We start from the raw sequence: 26,179 nt of genomic DNA, 5'->3' as shown, positions 1-26,179 counted from the left end.
TCCTCCCAATGATACCAACAATGGGGCACTATTCATCCCAATGATACCAACAATGGGGAAATATTCCTCCCAATGATACCAAATATGGTCACTATTCCTCCCAGTGATACCAATGATGGAGCACTAATCCTCCCAATGATACCAACGATGGGGCACTATTCCTCCCATTGATACCAACGCTGGGGCACTATTCATCCCAATGATACCAACGATGGTCACTATTCCTTCCAATGATACCAACGATGTGGCACTATTCCTCCCAATGACACCAACGATTGGGCACTATTCATCCCAACGATACAAAAGATGGTCATTATTCCTCCCAATGATACCAACAATGGGGCACTATTCCTCCCAGTGATGGTCACTATTCCTCCCAATGATACCAAAGATGGGGCCCCCTAATACCAAATACAGCGATGTTTGTTCCCACTGATGTCAGTAAAGTTTCTACTCCCACTGGCCACAGTCTGGCCCCCCTAAAGTCTGAAGGACAATAGAACTGGTTCTTTGTTTACAAAGTCTGGAGACCCCTGATTTAGGATAAGAAGTGTGTTACTGGCAGGATCACCAGGTGAAAATAAAGGATAAAAATGCCTGAAAAAGAAAACAAATACAGCCACCACATCTAAGGACTGGCGAGCCTCAACATATTACAATCTTGCTCTTGGGTTCAAATGCACTTTAAGTATCTAAAAGATGGATGCTGATTGGTTGCTACGGATTACTGCACCGGTCAAATTGCTCTTTACCGTATTAAATAAAAAGGTCTATATATTTTTTTTTTCCCCCCAGTGAGATGGGAGACGTGGATATGATAAAATACGGACACACTTCCTAACGACACAGCAAAATCCTTTCGGCAAAATGTCACCGGATTAAATAATTTATTTCCTGAACAGGGAATGTCAGGGGAGATCGACTCGTGCGCAGATTGACTGGAGCTCTGGGGACAAAAAGTCATTTCACAAGAATCATCTTTCCTTCTTGGCTGAGAAGTCCCCGGGCTCCGAAAATTCCTTCTAAATTAATTTCATTTTTGACTAGGCACAAAAAAAAAGAGAGAGGGAAAAAAAAAACACCAATTGGAAAAACCTGCAGGAATATTCTAGTCGTCTTTCCAAGGAAAAGGCAGCGATATCCTCAATGGAACAACGTGCTGGAGAGGAAGTCACAAAACAATAGATATTCCGGAGAGACGGAATCAAATCCGCAGCGGCTCCTTCACAGCAGCTCTATTGTGCTCCATCCGGCAGTACAGTAGGACCTTGGATTACGAGCATGATCAGCTCCAGGGATGAGCCGAACACCCCCCGGTTGTTCGAGCCAAACACGCGAATACCGTTAACCACTTAAGACCCCCGGACCTTTAGGCAGGTAAAGGACCCGGCCAGTTTTTGCGATTCGGCACTGCGTCGCTTTAACTGACAATTGCGCGGTCGTGCGACGTGGCTCCCAAACAAAATTGGCGTCCTTTTTTCCCCACAAATAGAGCTTTCTTTTGGTGGTATTTGATCACCTCTGCGGTTTTTATTTTTTGCGCTATAAACAAAAATAGAGCAACAATTTTGAAAAAAATGCAATATTTTTTACTTTTTGCTATAATAAATATCCCCCAAAAATATATAAAAAAATATATTTTTTCCCTCAGTTTAGGCCGATACGTATTCTTCTACCTATTGTTGTTAAAAAAAAAAAAAAAAACGCAATAAGCGTTTATCGATTGGTTTGCGCAAAATTTATAGCGTTTACAAAATAGGGGATAGTTTTATTGCATTTTTTTTACTACTAATGGCGGCGATCAGCGTTTTTTTTTCGTGACTGCGACATTATGGCGGACACATCAGACAATTTTGACACATTTTTGGGACCAATGTCATTTTCACAGCAAAACATGCATTGTTTACTGTGAAAATGACAATTGCAGTTTGGGAGTTAACCACTAGGGGGCGCTGAAGGGGTTAAGCGTGACCTCATCTGTGTTTCTAACTGTAGGGGGCGGGGCTGGACATGTGACGTCATTGATCTTGTTTCCCTTATAACAGGGAACACACGATCAATGACAGCGCCACAGTGAAGAACGGGGAAGCTGTGTTTACACACACCTCTCCTCATTTCTTCAGCTCCGGGGACCGATCGCGGGACTCCAGTGGCGATCGGGTCCGCGGGTCCCGCGGTCACGGAGCTTCGGACCGGGTCGCAGGCGCGCGCCCACGACCCACGGCTGGGCACTTAAAGAGGACGTACCTGTACGTGCTTGTGCCCAGCCGTGCCATTCTGCCGACGTATATCTGCAGGAGGCGGTCCTTAAGTGGTTAAAGTCTATGGGACACGACCGTAAAAAATCAAAAGTGCTAATTTTAAAGGCTAATATGCAAGTTATTGCCATAAAAAGTGTTCGGGGACCCAGGTCTTGCCCCAGGGGACATGTATCAATGAAAAAAAAAGTTTTAAAAATATCAGTTTTTTCGGGAGCAGTGATTTTAATAATGCCTCTGACGCGGTTTCCCCATGGTGTCACAGTGACCCCGCCCCCTCTGACGCATCACGGGAAACCCCTGTTGCGTCAGAGGGGGCAGGGTCAGCCGTCCACGTCATTGGGTGGCCCTGCCCTTGGTTATAAAACAGCTGTCAGACGGGTCGTGGGTCATTCGGCTGGGAGCCTCTATGGAGGCAGTATCGTTCGTGGCGGCGGGTCGGACTCGTGGAAGGATTACGGCGCTGTTTTTTTTTTTTTTTTATTAAAGGACTTGTCCCAACTTTGTGTGTGTTTTTTTCTCACTTTTTTTGTGTGAAATGGTAGAGGTACAATGTACCCCGTTACCAATTCACATGGGGGGGGGGGGTCGGGATCTGGGGGTCCCCTTTGTAAAGGGGGCTTCCAGATTCCTATAAGCCCCCGCCTGCAGACCCCCACAACCACCGGGCAAGGGTTGTGGGGATGAGGCCCTTGTCCCCATCAACATGGGGACTTCCTCCCCATGTTGAGGGCATGTGGCCTGGTACGGTTCAGGAATTCCCGCCCTCTTTTCCTGCGGCCTGCAAGGATGCATGCTCGGATAAGGGTCTGGTATGGATTTTTGGGGGGAATATATTATTTTTTCAATTTTGGTGCAGGGTTCCCCTTAAAATCCATATCAGACCTGAAGGGCCTGGTAATGAAATTTGGGGGACCCCCGCGCATTTTTTTTTGGTTCAGGGTTCCCTTAATATTCATACCAGACCCAAAGGGCCTGGTAATGGACTGGGGAGGGGGGGGGGGCATGTAGGGCCCATGTAGTTTTTTTCAATGACATTTATCTGTATTGCCGGGACCCGACAATTCATTATAGGCGCGAGTAGTTTTAAATTACTTTTTTCCTTTAGAAATGACACTTTGTGCAGGGACAGTTCTAAGCACGGGAAACAAGTGCTAATTTACAGGCATACTATAGACACCCCCCAGGTACGAAATTTAAAGGAATATTTCACTTTTATTGTTCTTCTTTAGGCATTATTAAAATCACTGCTCTCGAAAAAACTCCAGTATTTTAAACTTTTTTTTGCATTGATACATGTCCCCTGGGGCAGGACCCGGGTCCCCAAACACATTTTATGACAATAACTTGCGTATTAACTTTTAAAATTTTGATTTCTCTCATAGACTTTCGAAGGGTGTTCTGCGGCTTTCGAATTTTCTGCAAACACCCCAAATTGTTCGCTATTCGGAGAACGGGCAAACAGCCAATGTTCGAGTCAAACTCATGTTCGACCCGAAACATAAATCTCATCCCTAATACACAGAAGAAAAAACAAAATTGCCCATGGGACTTTTAAGGAGCACACCTCAGAACGTACCAAGTTAAATTTATAAATGATTTATTCAACACACATTTAAAAACAACATGTAATACATTCATGTAATAAACCTTTCCATAAGACCTGGATATGTCACAAAGATGACTGTCAGTGGTCTGGAATAGCTGTGCTAGGTCTTGACGCGTTTCACCAGAGAAGTCTCGCTTCTTCGGGAGAAGCACAGATGGATGCATTTGATGAGAAACTCCTGGCCTACTGGAGTAGTATAGACGACTCTTTGTAAAGTAGTCGAAAGATAACTGTATATGGGCGGGTATACCACCCTACATTTGTAAGAGAAACTTTAAACCAAAACGTTCATAAAAGTAGAGAGGTTAATGCATAAAAGGCCTACCATACCACAAACCTCCCCTCCCCCGGGAACAGTGTGAGGGCGGAAGGATGGAAACCAGTGAGAGGCCTCAAGAAACTGGAACCTGGGTGAAAGATGTAAGTCCCACCAAGAAAGTACCCACGCTCTCAGAGGGAAACAAATTTCATAACTGGTGGCCGGTAGCTTAGAAGGCTGAATATGAATAAATCATTTACTTGGTACGTTCTGAGGTGTGCTTCTTAAAAGTCCTATGGCCAATTTAGTTTTTTGTTGTGTGCATACTATTGGGGACTGAGTAGCACCTCTACCAATCTAATACCAGCTCTATTTTCTTTATAGTTCTAGAAGCATGCTTGTAATCCAAAGCACTCGTATAGCAAAGCATGTTTGGTGTATGCAGTACCGCATGTGACCAGAGGTGCAGGGGTGCTGGAGACACTCGGAGACGATCAGAGACACTTGGAGACGCTCAGAGACACTTGGAGACACTTGGAGTGTCTCCGAGTGTCACCCCCGCACCTCTGGCCAAATGCGGTACTGCACTCCCCAGAGGCTTGAATCCTGCTCTTCTTGCGAGCCAACGCTCGCAAATCGACTCAGCCTTTAAAAAAATATATATAGAAAGGTTTTTGCCAACTGACTGGGTAAAACTGATTAAGGTCCACATCCCTAATACATGAAGTGAGAAGCAGGTTCCTCAAGGGTGGGATTTTAACGGACCATAAACAGTAATTTAACTCGTAAAAATACAAATTTATTAATACAAAATATATGATAATACACAATACAGAAATGGAATAAAATCAAACACGTGGTGGGAGGAGCAACAATGAGCAGAATGCTGGAATGGCCCAATTCAACTATCGGAAAGGACGGGAACAGTAGTCCTTCCAATTAGGTGTCCATTCCATAGGGCAAGGGGGGGCAATTGACCCCCCCTGGAAAATCGAGAAGGTGTTGAAGAGTCTCGCGGCTGTGGGCTGTCTGAGCAGTCCCGGGCCGGATGTCACACAGACACAGCAAGCAGAGTGAAGCCACCTCCCCCTCCAGTGTTTATGTGTACACAGGGGAACCTTCTGTGCCCATGCAGTGCTGATGGCTGATCTGAGGTACTGAATGGGATTGGGGGGGTCCGTCTGTGCTGAAGGGGGGGTTTGTGCTGAATGGAGGTCCATCTGTGCTGAAGGGGGGGTTCTGTGCTTAATGGGGGGGCTGTGCTGAAGGGGTGGTCCATCTGTGCTGAATGGAGGGGTCTGTTTAGAATGGGGGGTCTGTGATGAATGGAGGGGTCTGTGCTGAAGGGGGGGTCTGTGCTGAAGGGGGGTCAATCTGTGCTGAAGGGGGGGTCTGTACATTCTCTAGGCTATATTCATATGGGCATGGACTGAAGCTGAATTATCTCAAGAGCTACTTCACACTGCCAGCTGGTTGTGTTATCGGTGTAGCGCCGCTTTATCATAATTTTAGCTGCGCTATTTGGCTGATAGCAGGGTGCTTTTAACCCCTGCTAGCGTTTGAAGAAAGGGTTAAATGCGTATTGCCGCTGCGGAAGCGCCCCCCCCCTGAAAAAAATTCATTGGACGCCCATGGTCCTTCCGACAGTTAAATTGGGTCATTCCAGAATTCTGCTCATTGTTGCTCCTCCCACCACGTGTTTGATTTTATTCCATTTCCGTATTGTGTATTATATATTTTTAAAAAAATAGCTCGTATTGCGAGACGCTCATAAAGCGTGTTACTCGCAATCCGAGGTATTACTGTATTGCCCTACGCAGGACAAATGGATGGACAAGACAATTTGCCTGTCCTATTGTTTTAATTTACACTGGTGGGACTCCGGCTGTGTGAGTGGCCGGAGCCGCAATGACGTCACTCCCGCACATGCACATAGGAGCCACCCTTCACGGCACAGGACTCTGAAGGAACGACACAGTATGCCATTCCTTCAGAGAGCTTGCGCCAATGACATCACTGGCTGCATCAAAAGTACATATCTCCTAAACGTGCACTGCAAGAGTAACGTCATCGTGGCTCCTGACTTATTATAGGCTTACCTATAGGTAAAAGTCATGCATGGGAGTTTACTCCTACTTAAAAATGATTGTCAAGTTAAATAAAAAAAAAAAAAAAGTAATGGCGCAGCACACATACAAGATACTCCAGTGGGCGCATGCTAGGCACACCTATGCTAGGAGAGCATGGAGGCTTTTATTATGGACCCATCAACATCACTGGTCGCTTGGCTGCCAATGGTCATGCTAATCCAATGGCTTCAGTACTTTCCAAGCCACTGATTCAGAACAAAGCAAAAATTAGGAGATCTGCAGCTTTTACAGCTTCCTGGGTCAGCTTGTAGACAGGTGCAGTCTGTTTTTTCCACTACAGGTGGCGCTCAACAGCAGCGGCAGTGCAGAGGGAGAGGAAGTCAAGAGGAGCCCAGTTCCTCTATGGTTTCCGGAGTCACTGGGGCAGCTACCAACAGCTGACTCCAACAGCTGACTCTGACATGTGACTTGGGCGGCCATCTTGGGACATGCAGGGTCTATTTAAGCCCCTGACACCCAGGGTTGGCACACTTTTAGAATGTGGGTAGTGTAGAGACAGACTTCCCGTCTGTCAGGGAAAGTAATTGCAGCAGGAAAAGGTTCCAGATGAGTAGGGAAAGCCTAGCAATCCACTGCTCTTCCTGGCCAGGCCACAATCCGGGCCCTCTAGACAGACACTGTCAGTTCGGCTGAGATCTGCTCGGCTACAATCTGCTGTTCATCCATGAGTGATTCAGGTCAGGCTGCCTTCTTGCTGGGCTTGTTGTGAACTGCTATACTCTACTACTACAATACTACTACAATGTGTATTCTTATCTGAATGTTGGTGTGCTTTGCGTATTTCTTCCAGATCTGTACAGTAATCCAGTGTGAGATGTCTATGCAGAAGCGTCCTATAATAAAGACCCCTCACTGCTGCTCCCTCTCCTTGTGCAGTGTGACTGGTCTCGTCTCCGCCCCTCCTGTAGTTTGATGCAATCAGCAAGTAGTGGGCGGGGCCTGCTTGGTCTCTCCCACAGCTCTGCTCCCTGCACAGGCTACATACAGTAAATCACAGTGATGATGTCACTGCTACTTTTACAAGGTGATAACTTGGTTTTTAAAGGCATCTGTTTCACACCAAGTGGATACATACGGTAATTATAATTAAATACACATTTTCTTGGCCTGTAGTTCAGTTTTAAGATCAACCAAAGTTCAGCTTTAAACATTATTCGTTTTCTTTGTGAAGAACAGCTGTGATAGACTTACCATCACCAGGATAGGCAAGAATAGCTCGGTTTCTTGTTTGTCTTCCTTCGGTGGTCTTCCCGGAGCAGGTGTGTGAACAGGACGACCATTCAGACCATGAGCTGAGGACGCAGTCTTTAGGACACGGGACGTCACAAGCAATGGGGATGGGGTAGATGGCATCTCGGCACATCTGTCTGTCAACCTCCTCTCCTGGAAAAAAGAAACATTAAGTATTTTATTGGTATCACAAGTGACAACAGTAAAACAAAAGGCACAACGCAATTCAGGGACCAAAAAATCACTCTTGGGCCCCTTTCACACTACCGTGACTTCACAGTCATGCGATTTTTGCCGCGATTTTTAGGGAATGCCTGTGTAACTCACATCAAAGTTAGACCAAAGTAGTGCAGGGATTACTTTGAAGTCGGCACGACTTGAAGTCGTACTAATATGAATGATAGTCATTGGAAATCATGGGGATTGCAGTACCAAGTCGTAGGACAGGTCTTACAAGTGTGAAAGGGGCCTTCATCAGAGTTTTTTCTTGTAGGAATTATCAAGGAAGTGACAGTTTTAGTTACAGCTTTTACCAAAGGTCACTAATTTTTACCAGGGCTGTCAGTATCTGCAGTAATGTAAACTAATGAACTCGGCAGTTGTGGATGAAATCTTTTTTGATCTACCTGACCATGGCTTGGTATCAAAAGATCCCCAAATGTTCCACTTCTTATTAAAGCGGGGGTTCCGCGGGTTTTCATTTTTTTTTTTTTAATGCTTCTGCCGCTCTTACCTTGTTGAAATAAGCACTCGTTTCACCCAGTCTTTAAGCCCGCTGCATTGCATTTCTCCGAAAAAGGATATCTTTTAAAATCCCGAGATGGACGTTTCCATCTTTACTGTGGGCACTGTGAAGCCCAGCAGCTTGTCCTTCCGGGATACGGTAAATATAATGGAGAATTCGTCGCTGCCCACGTCACATGAGACGCTTGCCGAGTCACATGACCCGCGAGATTTCGCGGGATTACAGCACAGCGCGTCTCCTGGGATTCTAATGACTCGCTCCCAGGAGACATAGCGCTGGTCGGGGGAAAATGAGATACACGCCCACTCCCGCGGGGAAAAGGGATTGACAGCCCAGAAAATGCAGGATTACTAAGGTAAAGATCGCGATTTAAAAAAAACAAAAAACGGATTATGTTTTATCGATGGGTAGTGGTTAAATGCAGCCAAAGTCAAAATTTAGGGTGAACCTCCGCTTGATTGAACAGTACTGACTGACATATTCAAGGCTTTGGATATCTTTTTATATCCTTTTCCATCTTTGTTAAGTTTCGTTACCTTGTTACGCAGGTCTTTTGACTGTTCTTCTCTACCTCCTCATGGCCCAGTGTCTAGTGCATCCATGTGAGAGCCATCAAACTCATTGACTATTTATACACAGACACAAATTGAGATTTAAAAATCCACAAATGTGGAAAATTGACCTTTAATTGCCATTTTATCGTGTGTGTGTCACCTTCTGTGTTTGTACCAAGGCCAAGCATTCCAGGGTATGTAAACTTTTGATCAGGGCCATTTGGTTTATTTATGTTATCATTATGATTTAAAAAGGAATCCAAAAAAACTATGATACAAAATGGCTTCATGTGATTGCTATCCTTAAATTAAAGACAGTTTTTTGTCATGATCCGTCATATTGTCAATATTAATGCCAAAATGTCACAATTTCTGCCAGGGTATGCAAACTTTTAAGCACAACTGTATATATATATATATATATATATATATATATATATATATACCCCGTATATACTCAAGTATAAGCCCACCCGAATATAAGCCACAAAAAACTGGGAAAATGTATTGACTCAAGTATAAGCCTAGGGCAGTGATGGCAAAGCTTGGCACCCCAGATGTTCTGGAGCTACATTTCCCACGATGCTCATATACTCTGCAGTGTAGTTGAGCTTCATGGGAAATGTATTTCCAAAACATCTGGGGTGCCAAGGTTCACCATCACTGGCCTAGGGTGTCCATCTGCATGCCTCACTGTTCCTCACTTTGCCTCACTGTGTCCATGTGCCAATGCCTTACTGTGCCAATGCCTCACTGTGCCCATGCCTCACTGTGCCCATGACTAGACTGATGTTTAACATTTGAGTCTATGGAAGGGGTGGCCGGTTTTGAAAAATCGGTGCTCCCCAGCCGTAGGTCCCCGAGACAACAACCTTTACACACTTGTAGAGGAGAAATGGGCAGGGATGGACTGGCCATAGGGACTACAGGGAGTTTCCCGGTGGGCCGATGGCTCAGTGGGCCGTTTTTTAAAACAGAGATGCTGCTTGGAGGACTTTTTTTAACGCCCTGGCAGCGCCCCAGTGTGAAAGCAGGCTTTCACACTGGGACTGCAGCGGAATTGTTTTTCAGTCACTTTACAGGCACCCAAAAGCGCCTAAAAAATGCCTCAGTGTAAAAAGGGGTCCTACACTCACCCCCTCTCTTTTACACTCACTCTCTTTTTCTTACCATCACCCCCCTCCCTCTCTCACCCACCCCCTCTCACCCCCTTTCCCTCCTCCTTCTCTCTCTCTCTCATTTCCCTCTCTCTCTCTCTCTCACTCTCTCATGATATACAATAATGGATGTAGGGGCCTTTTGGTGGGCGTGATTTTTCAGGGGGGGTGGGGGCAGCATTTTATTGAATTAAAGTGGGCCGGTCTGGATGAAGTCCAGGGCCAAATTTTTGTCCCAGTCCAACCCTGGAAATGGGGCTACATGTGTGCCAAGTTTCGGGTCAAGCGGACCCACGACTGGCCGGTACCCGGTCCCCAAATTCACCGGAGAAATTACCGTTTAACATGGGAGTCTATGGAAGGGGTGCCCGGCTTTCAAAAATCGGTGCTCCCCGACCATGGGTCCCCCAGACAACAAACTTTGTACACTTGTAGAGGAAGATGTAGAGGGGCTATATGTGTGCCAAGTCTGGGGTCCATGGAACCTACAACAGGCCGGAACTGGGTCCCCAAAGTCCGGGAGATCTGGTGCAAAAAGGTGACTCGAGTATAAGCCGAGGGGGGCATTTTCAGCACAAAAAAATGTGCTGAAAAACTCGGCTTATACTCGAATATATACAATATGGGCCAGATTCAGGTAGGGAGCGCGTATTTGTGTGCGGGCGTAGCGTATCCTATTTACGATACGCCTCCGCAACTTTGACAGGCAAGTGCTGTATTCCCAAAGCACTTGCTCCGTAAGTTGCAGCGGGGTAGCGTAAATAGGCCGGCGTAAGCCCGCCTAATTCAAATGTGGAAGATGTGGGCGTGTTTTGTAAATTTATTGTGACCCCGCGTAAATGACGCTTTTTCCGAACGGCGCATGCGCCGTCCGTGAAAGTATCCCAGTGCGCATGCTCCAAATGACTCATTGGTTTCGACGTGAACGTAACTTACGCCCAGCCCCATTCACGAAAGACTTACGCAAACGACGTAAAACGTGACAAATTCGACGCGGTCCCGACGTCCATACTTAACATTGGCTGCGCCTCCTATAGCAGGGGTAACTATACGCCGGAAAAAGCCAAACGTAAACAACGTAAAAAAATGCGCCGGGCAAACGTACGTTTCTGAATCAGCGTATCTACCTAATTTGCATACTCAACGCGTAAATATACGGAAGCGCCACCTAGCGGCCAGGGTAAAATTGCAACTAAGATACGACGGCGTATATATATATATATATATATATATATACACACACACACACACACACATTTTTTTATGTATATTAAATCAATTTTATTTGCAGCAATACTGCTTCAGATTTTGCTATAGATATCCAACATTACATTGGTTGGTGGTACCTAGTTTATTATGTACAGTAGCTTTTTTATGTATTATAGTGCCTACAACTTTTACTTGAATTGAAAAAGTAGCAACGTAGAATAAAAATATAAAAGACATGAATGAAACAAGAGTACTAGAAGAGGATAAAATGTCTATAAGCTCTCCGACAGGCTATAAAGATATCTCACAGCTCAGTGTCAGATGCACATTCCGGCATTTCACCCCCCCGCTGTGCGAGCAGAAGGCAGCGGAAGAACTGCTGGAGGATGGCAAATGATGGACCCCTGAGGGTGGCCAATGAAACTATTAGAAAACCACCTTCAAATTCATATTTTATGGATTTTAATTTTTCAGGAGTGACACATGAGTGTTCCTTTAAGGCTTAACTGAGATTGTAGTTTAATGTGGAATTCATGGCAATTTTTATGGGCAATCTTCACCCCTAACCTGCCTTTTTTATTACTGCTCTGCAGCCAGCGTAGTTGTTACATCAGACACTCAGGCCCAGATTCTCAACCGAGATACGACGGCGTATCTCCAGATACGCCGTCGTATCTCAGAGTTGCGCCGTCGTATCTATGCGCCTGATTCTTAGAATCAGTTACGCATAGATATCCATTAGATCCGACAGGCGTAAGTCTCTTACGCCGTCGGATCTTAAGTGCATTTTTTGTTTGGACCGCTAGGTGGCGCTTCCGTCGAAATCCGTGTCAAGTATGCAAATTAGCTAGATACGCGAATTCCCGAACGTACGCGCGGCCGACGCAGTAAAGTTACGATGTTTATGTTAGGCTTTTCCCGGCGTAAAGTTGCCCCTGCTATATGAGGCGCAGCCAATGTTAAGTATGGCCGTCGTTCCCACGTCGAAATTTTAAAAAGTTAAGTCGTTTGCGTAAGTCGTCCGTGAATGGGGCTGGACGTCATTTACGTTCACGTCGAAACCAATGACGTCCTTGCGGCGTACTTTGGAGCAATGCACACTGGGAAATTCCACGGACGGCGCATGCGCCGTTCCGCAAAAGCGTCAATCACGTCGGGTCACAGTAGTTTTTCATAAAACACGCCCCCTCATCCAAATTTGAATTAGGCGGGCTTACGCCGGCCGATTTACGCTACGCCGCCGCAACTTACGGAGCAAGTGCTTTGAGAATACAGCACTTGCCCGTGTAAGTTGCGGAGGCGTAAGGTAAATGAGATTTGTTACGCCCGCACAATTTTGCGCGGCTGTACAAGAATCTGGCCCTCAGTTTTCAGTTCTGATCTACCCAGTGTCAGGACAAGGTCCTTTAGCACCCAAGGTGAAAAGGACTAAGGGCCAGATTCACCAAAGAGATACGACGGCGTATCTTCTGATACGCCGTCGTATCTCTGTTTCTATCTATGCGACTGATTCATAGAATGAGTTACGCATAGATATCCATAAGATCCGACAGGTGTAATTGTTTTACACTGTCGGATCTTAGGATGCCGTACCGCGGCCGCCGCTGGGGGGAGTTTGCGTCGTAAACCAGCGTCGGGTATGCAAATTAGGAGTTACGGCGATTCCCGACGGATTTTCGCGTTCGCTACGTCGCCGCTAGTCTAGTTTCCCGTCGCAAAGTTAGTAGTTTCTTTTGGTGCCCTAACTTTAGTCAGCAATCGTATTGCTGTCTAAAGTATGGCCGTCGTTCCCGCTTCGAAATTTAAAATTTAACGTCGTTTGCGTAACACGTCCGGGAAAACGGAAGTACGTCGCCGTTTGAAAAAATGACGTCACGGCGCGCAAAGCACGACGGGAACTGCGAAACTGAGCATGCGCAGTAGGTCCGGTGCGGGAGCGCGCCTAATTTAAATGGCAAACGCCCATTTGAATTGGCCCGCCTTGCGCCGGAGGCCGCCGGCGTAGTTTTCATCGCAAGTGCTTTGTGAATCAGGCACTTGCAATGAAAACTTGCGGCGGTGTAACGTATCTATGATACGTTACGCCGCCGCACTTCTACGTGAATCTGGCCCAAAGTGCACAAACATCTACTTACCATGAGCTGTGAACTGTCTCATAGTTGCCGTCCTTACCCGTGTTGAGCCCCACTGCAATTCTTTTGCCTAACCCCCCCGGCCTGGCCTTGGATCTAAGTAACAGTTTATATAGGCTGCAGTCAGTACTGGGGCAGTGTCATCCAGCACCCAGAGCAAGGATGCAGAGTTGCACCCCCCTCCCCTACTATTAATACATGTTGCACAATGGGTGTACCACCATGCGTCCATTTTTTGCTCCTTTGCTTCACTGTGCCCAGGCAACTATCCCTCCTGCCCACCCCTCGTCCCAGCCCTGGTTGCAGTGGTTGCCGTAAAAGTTGATTCTGTTACCTCTGGTGTTCCCAGGACTTACCATGTGCAGTGGAGTTAGAAGCTTTCAGTGACTGCAGTGCCTCTCCCCTTTGACCATGCAGACTGATTGGCTCCATATTACCCCCACGTCGTGTCATGCCTACTGAGCGTTTTGCAGCGTGAATCTCCTTTCAGTGTTATGTGACTACATCATATGTATGTGACCCTGCACCATCTGACGCACATTCTGCTACGTCACTGGGGAAGCCCAGGAAGAGGGAAGACTGGGCTTACCCAGTGACGTAGCAGAGGGTACGTCAGAGGGTGCGGGGTCACGTGACGGGTGGCCCTTCCTCCCCTATATAAGTAATGTCACAGCTTCAGCACGTCATTCGCTGGGCTGTGTCCAGCGGTGAGAGGAGGTCGGCGATGCTGCTCTCTGGATGGATGGATCTTCTCATCGCTGGAGATCACCCGTCGCAGGATCAGGACAACGTTGGAGCAGGAAGCCGGGAACGAGTGGATTATCGCCGCTGGATTTTTTTCCTTTTTTTTATTATTAATAAAGGACTTTATTCTACGGTGTGTGTTTTTTTTTTTTTACAAGAATTTACACTTCCTTCGTGAAATGGTAGGGGTACAGTGTACCCCATTACCATTTCACACAGGGGGGGGGTCAGGATCTGGGGGTCCCCTTTGTTAAAGGGGTCTTCCAGATTCTGATAAGCCTCCCGCCCACAGACCCCCACAACCACCGGGCAAGGGTTGTGGGGATGAGACTCTTGTCCCCATCAACATGGGGACAAGGTGCTTTGGGGGGCACCCCAAAGCACCCTCCCAATGTTGAGGGCATGTGGCCTGGTGCGGTTCAGGAGAGGGGGGGGGCGCACTCTGTCCCCCCCTCTTTTCTGAGGCCGGCCAGGTCAACGTGCTCGGATAACGGGTCTGGTTATGGATATTTAGGGGGAACCGCACGTCATTTTTTTTTTAAATTGACGGCGGGGTTCCCCTTAATATCCATACCAGTCCTAAAGGGTCTGGTTATTGAATTTGCGGGGACCTCCGCGCATTTTTTTTCCCCGAACTCCGAACCCGGACCCAAACTTTTTCCAATTATTCGGGTTTGGGAAAAACCGTTCGGGTTCGCTCAACTCTAGTTAGGAATCCATCGGTTAGTTAAATCAAGTTGGCTTTTTTTTAACCGATGGTTAAATAACCTATGGGGCCCACACACGATCGGTTTTGACCGATGAAATGGTCCATCAGACCGTTGTCCTCTGGTTAACCTATCGGGTGTACGAGGCCTTATACTCTACATTGTGACATCAAAAAAATAAATACAAATTTTCGGATTTACATCCACTTTAAGTTAAATTCATTATACTGATATTGATGTTGTAATTAAATACACTCTTTATTTTCCAATTTCTCTATTATAGAATGTAGAATGCAATTAACTGAAGCACAGTGGTGCAGTGAGTAGCACTTTTGCCTAGCAGCAAAAGGGTCGCTGGTTCGAATCCCGACCACGACACCATCTGCCTGGAGTTTGCATGTTCTCCCTGTGCATGCATGGGTTTCCTCCGGGTACTCCGGTTTCCTCCCACACTCCAAAGACATGCTGGTAGGTAAACTGGATCTTGTCCAAATTGGCCCAGTATATATGTGTATGACTGTGTGTCCCAAGCGTGTCACGATCCTACGGGGTAATATGACCGCACCAGCCAAGCAGACTCTGACTGGAAAAAGCGCCCAGAGGCGATTCAGTTCGCATGAGTTGCGCTATACAAGTCGTTCATTCATTCACAAATATTTGTACAAGGTTTAAACAAAAAAGAGCTAAAGTTGAAAAAGAAGTCACCATGCAAACGAAAAAAAAAAAAAGAAGTCAATCAATTTAGGCTTAGCACTTTCCATCCTCGCTTTCTGTACCAGCGATACAATTTTTCCAAAAAAAAATACAAAAAAAACAAGACGTGTTGATTTTTAATTAGCCTGTGTATTTTCAGTAATTATCTCGAGAAAGCGGAGTGTTTCTCAAGGTGAGTGGTGACCTTACGCGCTACAATTCTGCGCGTGAATTTTAGAATTAATTTCCCGTCCTGACATAAAATAAATATGTATTTATGGTGTCACTTGGATATTTCTGCAAGGAAAGAGATTGTCGTCAGCATTAAAAGCGCAGACTTCTACTTGGACCAATTAAGCTAATGAGTGGAGGTTGCTTTCCTGTGCTTACCGTCTCTTTATGGGGAAACAGACAGCATCAAACAGAAGAGACATTACAGAGCTCTATGCCTGCTTAAAGAGCATGAAGACATATTGGAGTTGTCAATTTAAATGCTAATTAATGTCATTTAATATTGAGGATTTATCCAAATGCCGAGATGATAACACATTTTAAAAACCCTTCAGATTATTAGACTTTTTTTGTAGATTTTTGTATGTTTTATGGCGTCAAAGTACTCTTTAGAAATATAGGAGCTGCCATTGGTAAAGTGACATTAAAGGGGTTGTAAAGGTAAAAACATTTTTCCCTAAATGGCTTCCTTTACCTTAGTGCAGTCCTCCTTCACTTACCTCATCCTTCCATTTTGCTTTTAAATGTCCTTATTTCTTCTGAGAAATCCTCACTTCCTGTTCTTCTGTCTGTAACTCCACACAGTAATGCAAGGCTTTCTCCCTGGTGTGGAGTGTCATGCTCGCCCCCTCTCTTGGACTACAGGAGATTCAGGACGCCCACCAACACACAGCTCCTTTCTCTATCGGCAAAGTAGAGAGCGTCCGGACTCTCCTGTAGTCCAAGGGAGGGGGCGAGCACGACACTCCACACCAGGGAGCTCTCAGCGCTCTTCCAGAGCATAGTGAGGGAAATTCAAATGGCCAACCTGAATATTTATGATGGCCCAGAGGAGTGTCCAGAAGGTAACTTGGGGGGGTGGGTGTTAAATAGTAGACATGTGCACTGCCAAAAAAATCATTTTTTTCGTTTTATTCGTTTTTTTTTTCTTTTTCGAAAATTCTGAAATTCTGGAAACTTGAAAATTCTGAAATTCAGAAAATTCAGAAGATTCAAAAATTTGTGAAATTCAAGAAATTCGAAAATTTGGAATTCAGAAATTCAGAGTCAGGACGCCCACTAACACACAGCTCCTTTCTCTATCTGCAACGTAGAGAGCGTCCTGACTCTCCCGTAGTCCAAGGGAGGGGGCGAGCACAACACTCCACACCAGGGAGAAAGCCTCGCATTACTGTGTGGAGTTACAGACAGAAGAACAGGAAGTGAGGATTTCTCAGAAGAAATAAGGACATTTAAAAGCAAAATGGAAGGATGAGGTAAGTGAAGGAGGACTGCACTAAGGTAAAGGAAGCTATTTAGGGGGGGAAAAAATTGTACATTTACAACCCCTTTAAGCCCCCAAAACGCATTGAATTTGTTGCACAAAAAACATTTTTATGGATCTCTTCCGAAGGTCCAGCAGGACACCAAAGTTGTCGGAGAGCAGCCGTCAGGACCACACTCTACATATAACATTGCAACAAATCAGCACAAAGTTCATATCGCTCCATACCACAAAAAAAGCAGTAGGAACCTGACAAAGGTTTTAATCCTTCCACACTATCCAAAGCTACAAAAAATGTTTATGACTTCAATTTTTTTTTATTTGAAATCATTCTAAGGGCCCTTTCACACGGGCGGACAAACGGTCCGTTTTTTACAAGTCCGTTTACGGACTTGTAATGCTTCCCTATGGGATTGAAGACGTTAGCGGATTGAGCATCCATTAACGTCCGCAAGCATCCGCCTCCGCAAAGATCCGCTTTTTCAGACGGAAGGAAACCCTATTTTTCTTCCGTCTGGCGGAACGTATCGGATGAATACGGACACATGGTCCGTATTCATCCGATTCCCCATAGGGGAGAGCGGAGGAAAGACAGGGCGGTTTCTGCACAGTGTGCGGGGACCGCCCTGTCCCCCGACAGATCAGCGGGGATTTACGGATTATCCACGCTGAGCAGACGGACACACACGGGGCGGATCAATACGGATCCGCTCCGTGTGAAAGAGCCCTTACTCACAATATTTTTAATCCCTAATTGGAGACCCCTTTGGTTACTCACCGTCACTGTTGATACAGGTGACAACTGGCACTTGTGTGCCGGGCCCACAGTTGTTTCCATTGTCCGGGATGCACTCCTCCAGCCTATCCAGTCTCCAGTCATAGCAGGAGGGCTCCTCACAAGGAATGGCCTCTACTAGGTTGGGGCAGCTTCCCGTACCTCCTGTGGGCTCATTTGTGACGTAACGCTTCCTGAGCTTGAAACCTAAAAAGAAACACATAAATGGGTTCATTATACATCATGTCACCAGGGCCGCCATCAGGGTGGTACAGCCGTTATAACTGTAAGGGGCACCGGGGGGCCCCGCCCAGGCCAGAAGAAGGCAGGACGGGTGAAGGGTAGCCATGTGTTGTGCAGTACAGAAATGATCTCACAGCTTCTGCTGTTCTCGTGTCATTGAGCTCAGACATCCAGCTCTTTACTGCCACCTCTGGCTATTATGTGCATGTGCACCCCCGGTGTGACAGTGATCTGCCTGTACTATGCTTCTCAGCAACATGTCAGCTTTGTGAAAATTAGCTGGGCAGTGGTGGTGCGTCCATAGTGGGCACAGGAGCGCCGCCCCCCTCTCTCCCCTGCACCGTCACTGAAGTGTACAATACATAGAGATTCATGCATTGCATATACATTGCACATGGACTGATATCCATTCACTCTCTTTAGTGGTTGTAGCACTTTAGGTCTTATAGACCCTTATCACTTTTTGTTTATTTAGTTAGTAATTTACCTAACAATTTAGTAATTTCACCTCATTAGCACAGCTTTCTTTTCTTTACCTTGTCCAGTGTTTGTATAACATTTATAGCTGCCGCTTTCACGTTTTTTGCACAGTGCATAATATTTTATCGATATAATATTACCATAGCATTATTTTAATAAAATTATTAGCATTTACAAATATATCATTATAACTAGGGGTGCAACGGATCAAAAAACTCACGGATCGGATCGATCCTCGGATCAGGAGTCACGGATCGGATCATTTTCGGATCAGCAAAAAAAAAAGACAAATCTTGTTACACCCACCAGAGTTTTAGATTTCACAGTTCTTCTCAACACAAAACGGAGCTTATGTGCTTAAATACAGTGTTTGGAAATCCGACGGACTGTTTATTGCTAATGTGACAGAACACCTCTGATTTTCACATTCAAACAGTCCGTCAGATTTACAAATACTGTATTTAAGCGTATAAGCTCTGTTTTGTGTTGAAATAACTGCATCTCGCAATACTTATATGTGCAGCCAAGTGGAAGTCGCAGCCCCATGTACGAAAGTGGTGTCACCAGTTCCTTACTGTGACCTGAACTATCCCAATCATCAGATCCCTTTAGTGTCATTGATCGGCGGGCTGAGTGTCTAGTGAAAATCCCCCCTACGTGCTCAGTCCATACAGATCCCCCCGATCGCCTCCTCTCTCTTCTCTGGCAAGCAGCAGGGCGCCCGGTGCGGCGGCAGCAGCGGCTCCCCGTGTGGATTCCTCAAGGTGCAGCATGGAGCTCATCGCTGGGCTATTAGGAGTCAATGACATATTGAGCTCAAGTGCCCACAAACTTCCGAGGAGCAGCCTGCATCCCCCGCACCGGGTGGACCTCGATGGCCGCCGCTTCGATAGCTAGGCCGAAGCCGCGGCCTTTCCTATGGACCGGGAGGCCCGTGGATCGCCGTGTGTCCCGACCCGAAGGTGCTGATCCGTACGGATCAGTTGCACCCCTAGTGACAATACATGATGTGTTCCCACTGTCATATGGCATTCTTGTGCCACAGTGCCTACACACCGTCACTGTTTTATCCACTAACCTCTTTCCTTCATCATTATATTTGACAGGGAAACCAAAATGCTCCCATACAGGGGATTTAAATGATGCGGGGCATTCAAGCTCCTCCGTTCGCCATGACCACGCTGTGTGTGGACTGAACATGCGCAATTTTTTTTTTTTTTTTAGAAAACAATCCTCGGATCACGTGTGTGCGGTTCGGATCAATCTTTTTCGGTTCGGATCACGGATCAATGACGATCCGTTGCACCCCTAATTATAACAAATTATCATTATTCTAGAATTAATATTAATAGCCAGTTATATTCTGTGCATTTAGCAATACAAATGTGGAAGGTTAATTTTTTTGGCTCATTTAAAAGTCACATTGGAGAATCCTTTGACCTCACACACCTTTCTTACTCTGCTGGTCATCACAGCTTTCAAATGTACACGGACCCCACGCTGACCATGCCGACACCTCGCACTCTATGGGGCATGGGACATGGCAGAGCTGGCTGGTACTCAGAGAAGGATCTGTGCAGAGCTTGGCATCCACTGGTTTTGATGCTATATTAGGAAAAAAAAAAGAATACAAAAATATGATTAAAAAATAATTAATCAAAGAAGCTGAACACAAAACCCATCATTTTTATATGTCTCATCACTGTTTACTTTTTTACTCCAGAACAAACATATGCAATAGGACTTGCAGAAAGACCACTGTTGTCTATGGAAAAACACAAACTCTCTGCTCTCCATCTGCCATTATGTAGTGGGTAACTTGTCCTTGCTACAAGGTGATCTATGGACACAGTGTCACGTGACTGTATTGGTTTCACGTTAAAAAAAAGGTGTTATATACAAAAAAAATTACAAATAAACAGAAAGAGGCATAATTATATATATAGAAATTGCATATATATAAAAGGGTGCAAACGAAAACGGCCTAAAGTTGCACTTCCGGCGCCAAAGGACTAGGTAACTCAACCCGAGTGTGTTAGAGGTGGAGATAAATCGATGTGGATAGTAAAAGCAAAGTATGCTGTGAAAAAGTTATGCCAGTGATGACAGATGACAAACTATGTGAGCAGCTATTTATTAAAAAGGTAAAAAACCTTTTCCAAGTATAAAACTAGTAGAATCAATAAACGTGAACAGGTGTTCAAACTGATAAAAACAGCGCTAATATGTGGATAATCATCCAAATAAATAAATAAATAAATAAAGTGGTGAAAACCTGAAAGATACTGATGGTGTGAAGGGTGATCTATAGCTGGTATAAGTGCACCTGGCACCAGATATTGCACCAATATTGTGGATGGGTCCCAATCAATCAATGGGATGTGTGCTTACCACAAAAAAAGCAAACCTTCAGATCAAACTGGTACTGTAAGGGTTAACACTCGAGCAGGGTCATATGTGGAGACAAAAAAACAGCATAATCATGGTATAATATCGTCTACACAACAGCCCATTTGCCAGGTTTAAATGACAAGTCCCCAGTGTGTGCCCGTACAGTGACTGTGAATGATAAAAGCCAATACAAACGAGTTCACCGCTTCTCACTGGCGTCCTCCCGTCCACAGGGGCCGCGCTGGTGCTGCGGATGCGATAGTAAGCTGTGTCCTGGATACGATTGGATGGCCGTGGAACGCAGTGGAACGCACGTAGACTTCCTGTGTAGCGCTGTGTAGCCACGCCCTGACGCGTTTCGTCACTTCCGACTTCAACTGAGGGCGTGGCTACGTGGCGCCGTCAATATCCCTTTATACCCATGTAGCTGTCGGCTATTGGATGAGTCATCCCTGCCTGTTGGATCTGATTGGTGCTACTTGATCCGGATATCAGGGAGGACATCAGCCGAGCTACTAATGGGTTCAAAAGAGTATATATCGAGGGAGTCTAAAATTATAAACTTTAATATGATCAATGTAATCAAGTATAACCGTATAGGGTAAAAAAGGATCTATAAACTCAGTATTAAAAAACGTACCATTCACTATTTTAGTTTTAATAAAGCAATATAGAAAAAATAGTACTATGGGTTATTTCTTTTTTTCTAAAAACGAGCAAAATTGAAAAAAGTCAGCAAAGAAACTGACACAGAGCGAGTACTGGGTAATAAACACAAATTGCTAAATGGTTAATCAAGCAATTCAATGTAAAACTGGGGTTGTTAGTTCCTATATTATGGAACAACGAGGCAAGGCACATAGGGTTGGCGATATCCAATCACTAAAAGTGGGCGTGTCTACCAGCCCAAATTTTACATCACGGGAATAGCACTGGTAGATAGCATAGAGCCCACCAGGGATATCTTCACAGGTGGACAGTACCTGCAAATGCTAGCGCAAGCAGGTCATAGGGCAACAAATCAGCGCTTATAGTAACATTTGATGACACACGGGAATGTGCATCAAGGATTGAAAACATACTTAAGTGTACATGTACCATCTTGAATAGCCCAAGATCCTTGATCCTTTTATCACATGTAATACTACCTATGTCGTCTACATGCTCGAGTGTCCCTGTCACCTGATGTATATTGGAAGGACAAAAAGAAAGCTAAAAATCCGTTTAGCAGAACATATTGCCAATATCAAAATAGGATATAAAGATCACAATGTCTCACTCCATTTTAAGTTACACCACAATCAGAACCCTATCGGCTTGAAATTTTGGGGTGTAGATCACCTCGAACCACCCTGGAGGGGCTGTAATCAAGTCAGGGAGTTATCCAAACGTGAGACGGAATGGATTTATTCAGCAGGGACTCTGGCTCCCAATGGGTTAAACATAGAATTGGACATTAACTGCTTCATTAGTGATCATTGATATTGGCTCCTCCTTCCCTATTCTTTGACACTATCTTCTATATGATGCAAGGTTTATGGACGACCACATAAGCCTCCTCCCTCTCACATCCACTCCCCCTTGCGCAGTTATATATAGAAAATATATAAAAAATATATAAAAAATATATAGTGATTTTTTTATCCTTTTATCTAGACATATATATATTATATATTTTTTATGCAAGGAAGTTTTATACATATTTTATATGTATTTTACTATATTTATTTGAGTGGCCTTTTAGTAATTTTTTAATAATATTTTTAATATTTCTAAATATTACTTATGTTCCACCATCTCCTTACCACCCCTTCTCTTATACGTGTATACATATATATATATATACACATATATTTTTTATAGATTTTTATATGTATGTTTTTTTTTTTTTTTTTTTTATATATACATATATTTTTCTTATATATTTATGTGGACTATAGGTCCATACCTATATACATATTTATCGATTTATTTATATTCATCCTCTCTAAGTTCTCATCTACAGAGACATACATGTGTACATGTCTCTTTATTCTTATACACAAATATATGACCCATACACGCCTGATAAGACTAACTGGGTCATTATGCAATCATCTTGAATATACATTTGAAGCTATCCTCTCTGAAAATCTATGTTCTTGAAGATATGAGGAAAAAATAATCGCTGTTTTTATAGATATGATTAATCTGGGAACAGCTATTCAAGATGGTACATGTACACTTAAGTATGTTTTCAATCCTTGATGCACATTCCCGTGTGTCATCAAATGTTACTATAAGCGCTGATTTGTTGCCCTATGACCTGCTTGCGCTAGCATTTGCAGGTACTGTCCACCTGTGAAGATATCGCTGGTGGGCTCTATGCTATCTACCAGTGCTATTCCCGTGATGTAAAATTTGGGCTGGTAGACACGCCCACTTTTAGTGATTGGATATCGCCAACCCTATGTGCCTTGCCTCGTTGTTCCATAATATAGGAACTAACAACCCCAGTTTTACATTGAATTGCTTGATTAACCATTTAGCAATTTGTGTTTATTACCCAGTACTCGCTCTGTGTCAGTTTCTTTGCTGACTTTTTTCAATTTTGCTCGTTTTTAGAAAAAAAGAAATAACCCATAGTACTATTTTTTCTATATTGCTTTATTAAAACTAAAATAGTGAATGGTACGTTTTTTAATACTGAGTTTATAGATCCTTTTTTACCCTATACGGTTATACTTGATTACATTGATCATATTAAAGTTTATAATTTTAGACTCCCTCGATATATACTCTTTTGAACCCATTAGTAGCTCGGCTGATGTCCTCCCTGATATCCGGATCAAGTAGCACCAATCAGATCCAACAGGCAGGGATGACTCATCCAATAGCCGACAGCTACATGGGTATAAAGGGATATTGACGGCGCCACGTAGCCACGCCCTCAGTTGAAGTCGGAAGTGACGAAACGCGTCAGGGCGTGGCTACACAGCGCTACACAGGAAGTCTACGTGCGTTCCACTGCGTTCCACGGCCATCCAATCGTATCCAGGACACAGCTTACTATCGCATCCGCAGCACCAGCGCGGCCCCTGTGGACGGGAGGACGCCAGTGAGAAGCGGTGAACTCGTTTGTATTGGCTTTTATCATTCACAGTCACTGTACGGGCACACACTGGGGACTTGTCATTTAAACCTGGCAAATGGGCTGTTGTGTAGACGATATTATACCATGATTATGCTGTTTTTTTGTCTCCACATATGACCCTGCTCGAGTGTTAACCCTTACAGTACCAGTTTGATCTGAAGGTTTGCTTTTTTTGTGGTAAGCACACATCCCATTGATTGATTGGGACCCATCCACAATATTGGTGCAATATCTGGTGCCAGGTGCACTTATACCAGCTATAGATCACCCTTCACACCATCAGTATCTTTCAGGTTTTCACCACTTTATTTATTTATTTATTTATTTGGATGATTATCCACATATTAGCGCTATAGAAATTGCATAGTTAATCACCCAGTGAAAGTGCATGCACATTCATTCCGTGCAATTGGGGTAAAAAATGAAGGTTTCCTGTCCTGTACGAATGGATTTCATTGATTTCAAACAAAAAGGGGAAAAAAACACATTTGGCCCCTAGATGCGCTAATTCATTTGATACTTAGCACCATCTGGTGACCAAATGAAGAATTTTCCAATTTAATTAAATGAAAATCATTAGTTTAGCACAGGAAAAAGCCCAAGATTGTTGTTGTTTTTTCCCATATGATGAACACAATGGGGCAGATCCACAAAGATCTGCCCCGGCGCATCGTACCTTACCTGGCTTTAAATCGAATCCATAAAGAATTTGCGCCCTAAGTTACGGCGGCGCAGTGTATCTCAAGCGGCGTAACGGCGCGAAATTCAAATCGGCGATTAGGGGGCGTGTTTCATTTAAATGAAGCGCGTCCCCGCGCCGAATGAACTGTGCATTGCGCTAAATGACGTCGCAAGGACGTCATTTTTTTTAACATAGACGTGAATTACGTCCATCCCGATTCACGGACGACTTACGCAAAAAAAATAAAAAATTCTAAATAAACGCGGGAACGACGGCCATACTTAACATGGCAGGTCTAACTATATGCCCCGAAATACCAGCTTTAACTATACGCCGGAAAAAGCCGACTAGAGACGACGTAAAGGAATGCGCCGGCCGCTCGTACGTTCGTGGATCGTCGGAAATAGCTAATTTACATACTCGACACGGAAAACAACGTGAACGCCACCCAGCGGACGCCGAAGAATTGCATCTTAGATCCGAAAGCGTCCGAAGACGTAAGCCTGTCGGATCTAACCCAGATGCCGTCGTATCTTGTTTTGAGGATTCAAAACTTTACTTATTGTAAGTGTGATTTTAAATATTTTTTATATTAAATGGTTTTACTGGATTACGCTATGTCAGCCTTTTTTCCTTCCTCACCTTGGCTATAATCATTATTGATCATCTGTGAGCGGTGGGGGAGTTATCGGATACCGGATATCCGGATATCCTGCTACATAGACCCAATAAAGAGTATACACAGGAACCTCCATAGGTAATCGGTCCTGGAACCCAATAAAGAGTACACACAGGAACCTCTGTAGGTTATCAGTCCTGGAACCCAATGCAGAGTATACACAGGAACCTCTGTAGGTTATCAGTCCTGGAACCCAATGCAGAGTATACACAGGAACCTCTGTAGGTTATCAGTCCTGGAACCCAATGCAGAGTATACACAGGAACCTCTGTAGGTTATCAGTCCTGGAACCCAATGCAGAGTATACACAGGAACCTCTGTAGGTTATCAGTCCTGGAACCCAATGCAGTGTACACACAGGAACCTCTGTAGGTTATCAGTCCTGGAACCCAATGCAGAGTATACACAGGAACCTCTGTAGGTTATCAGTCCTGGAACCCAATGCAGAGTATACACAGGAACCTCTGTAGGTTATCAGTCCTGGAACCCAATGCAGAGTATACACAGGAACCTCTGTAGGTTATCAGTCCTGGAACCCAATGCAGAGTATACACAGGAACCTCTGTAGGTTATCAGTCCTGGAACCCAATGCAGTGTACACACAGGAACCTCTGTAGGTTATCAGTCCTGGAACCCAATGCAGAGTATACACAGGAACCTCTGTAGGTTATCAGTCCTGGAACCCAATGCAGAGTATACACAGGAACCTCTGTAGGTTATCAGTCCTGGAACCCAATGCAGAGTATACACAGGAACCTTCACAGATTATTGGTCCTGGAACCCAATGCAGAGTACACATAGGAACCTCCATAGGTAATCGATCCTGGAACCTAATAAAAAGTATACACAGGAAC

The 26,179-nt window shown here is 44.7% G+C and overlaps 1 protein-coding gene across 1 annotated transcript in view; it reads right to left on the bottom strand.

Annotated features, from left to right (window-relative positions):
• THSD7A (thrombospondin type 1 domain containing 7A) overlaps nucleotides 1-26,179 on the bottom strand; it is a 395,672-nt gene that overhangs the window by 121,499 nt on the left and 247,994 nt on the right. The window contains exons 6-8 of the mRNA XM_040352268.1: nucleotides 19,890-20,045; nucleotides 17,721-17,924; nucleotides 7,468-7,659 (exon numbers count right to left, since the gene is read on the bottom strand). Coding sequence (XP_040208202.1) covers nucleotides 7,468-7,659; nucleotides 17,721-17,924; nucleotides 19,890-20,045 — 552 coding nt within the window. The remainder of the gene's footprint in view (nucleotides 1-7,467; nucleotides 7,660-17,720; nucleotides 17,925-19,889; nucleotides 20,046-26,179) is intronic.

This window comes from Rana temporaria, chromosome 5 (assembly GCF_905171775.1).
Source record: "Rana temporaria chromosome 5, aRanTem1.1, whole genome shotgun sequence".
In the NCBI taxonomy this organism is placed as follows: domain Eukaryota; kingdom Metazoa; phylum Chordata; class Amphibia; order Anura; family Ranidae; genus Rana; species Rana temporaria.
Note: the sequence above shows the minus strand (reverse complement) of the source record. Positions and strands in the feature narration are given on the sequence as shown.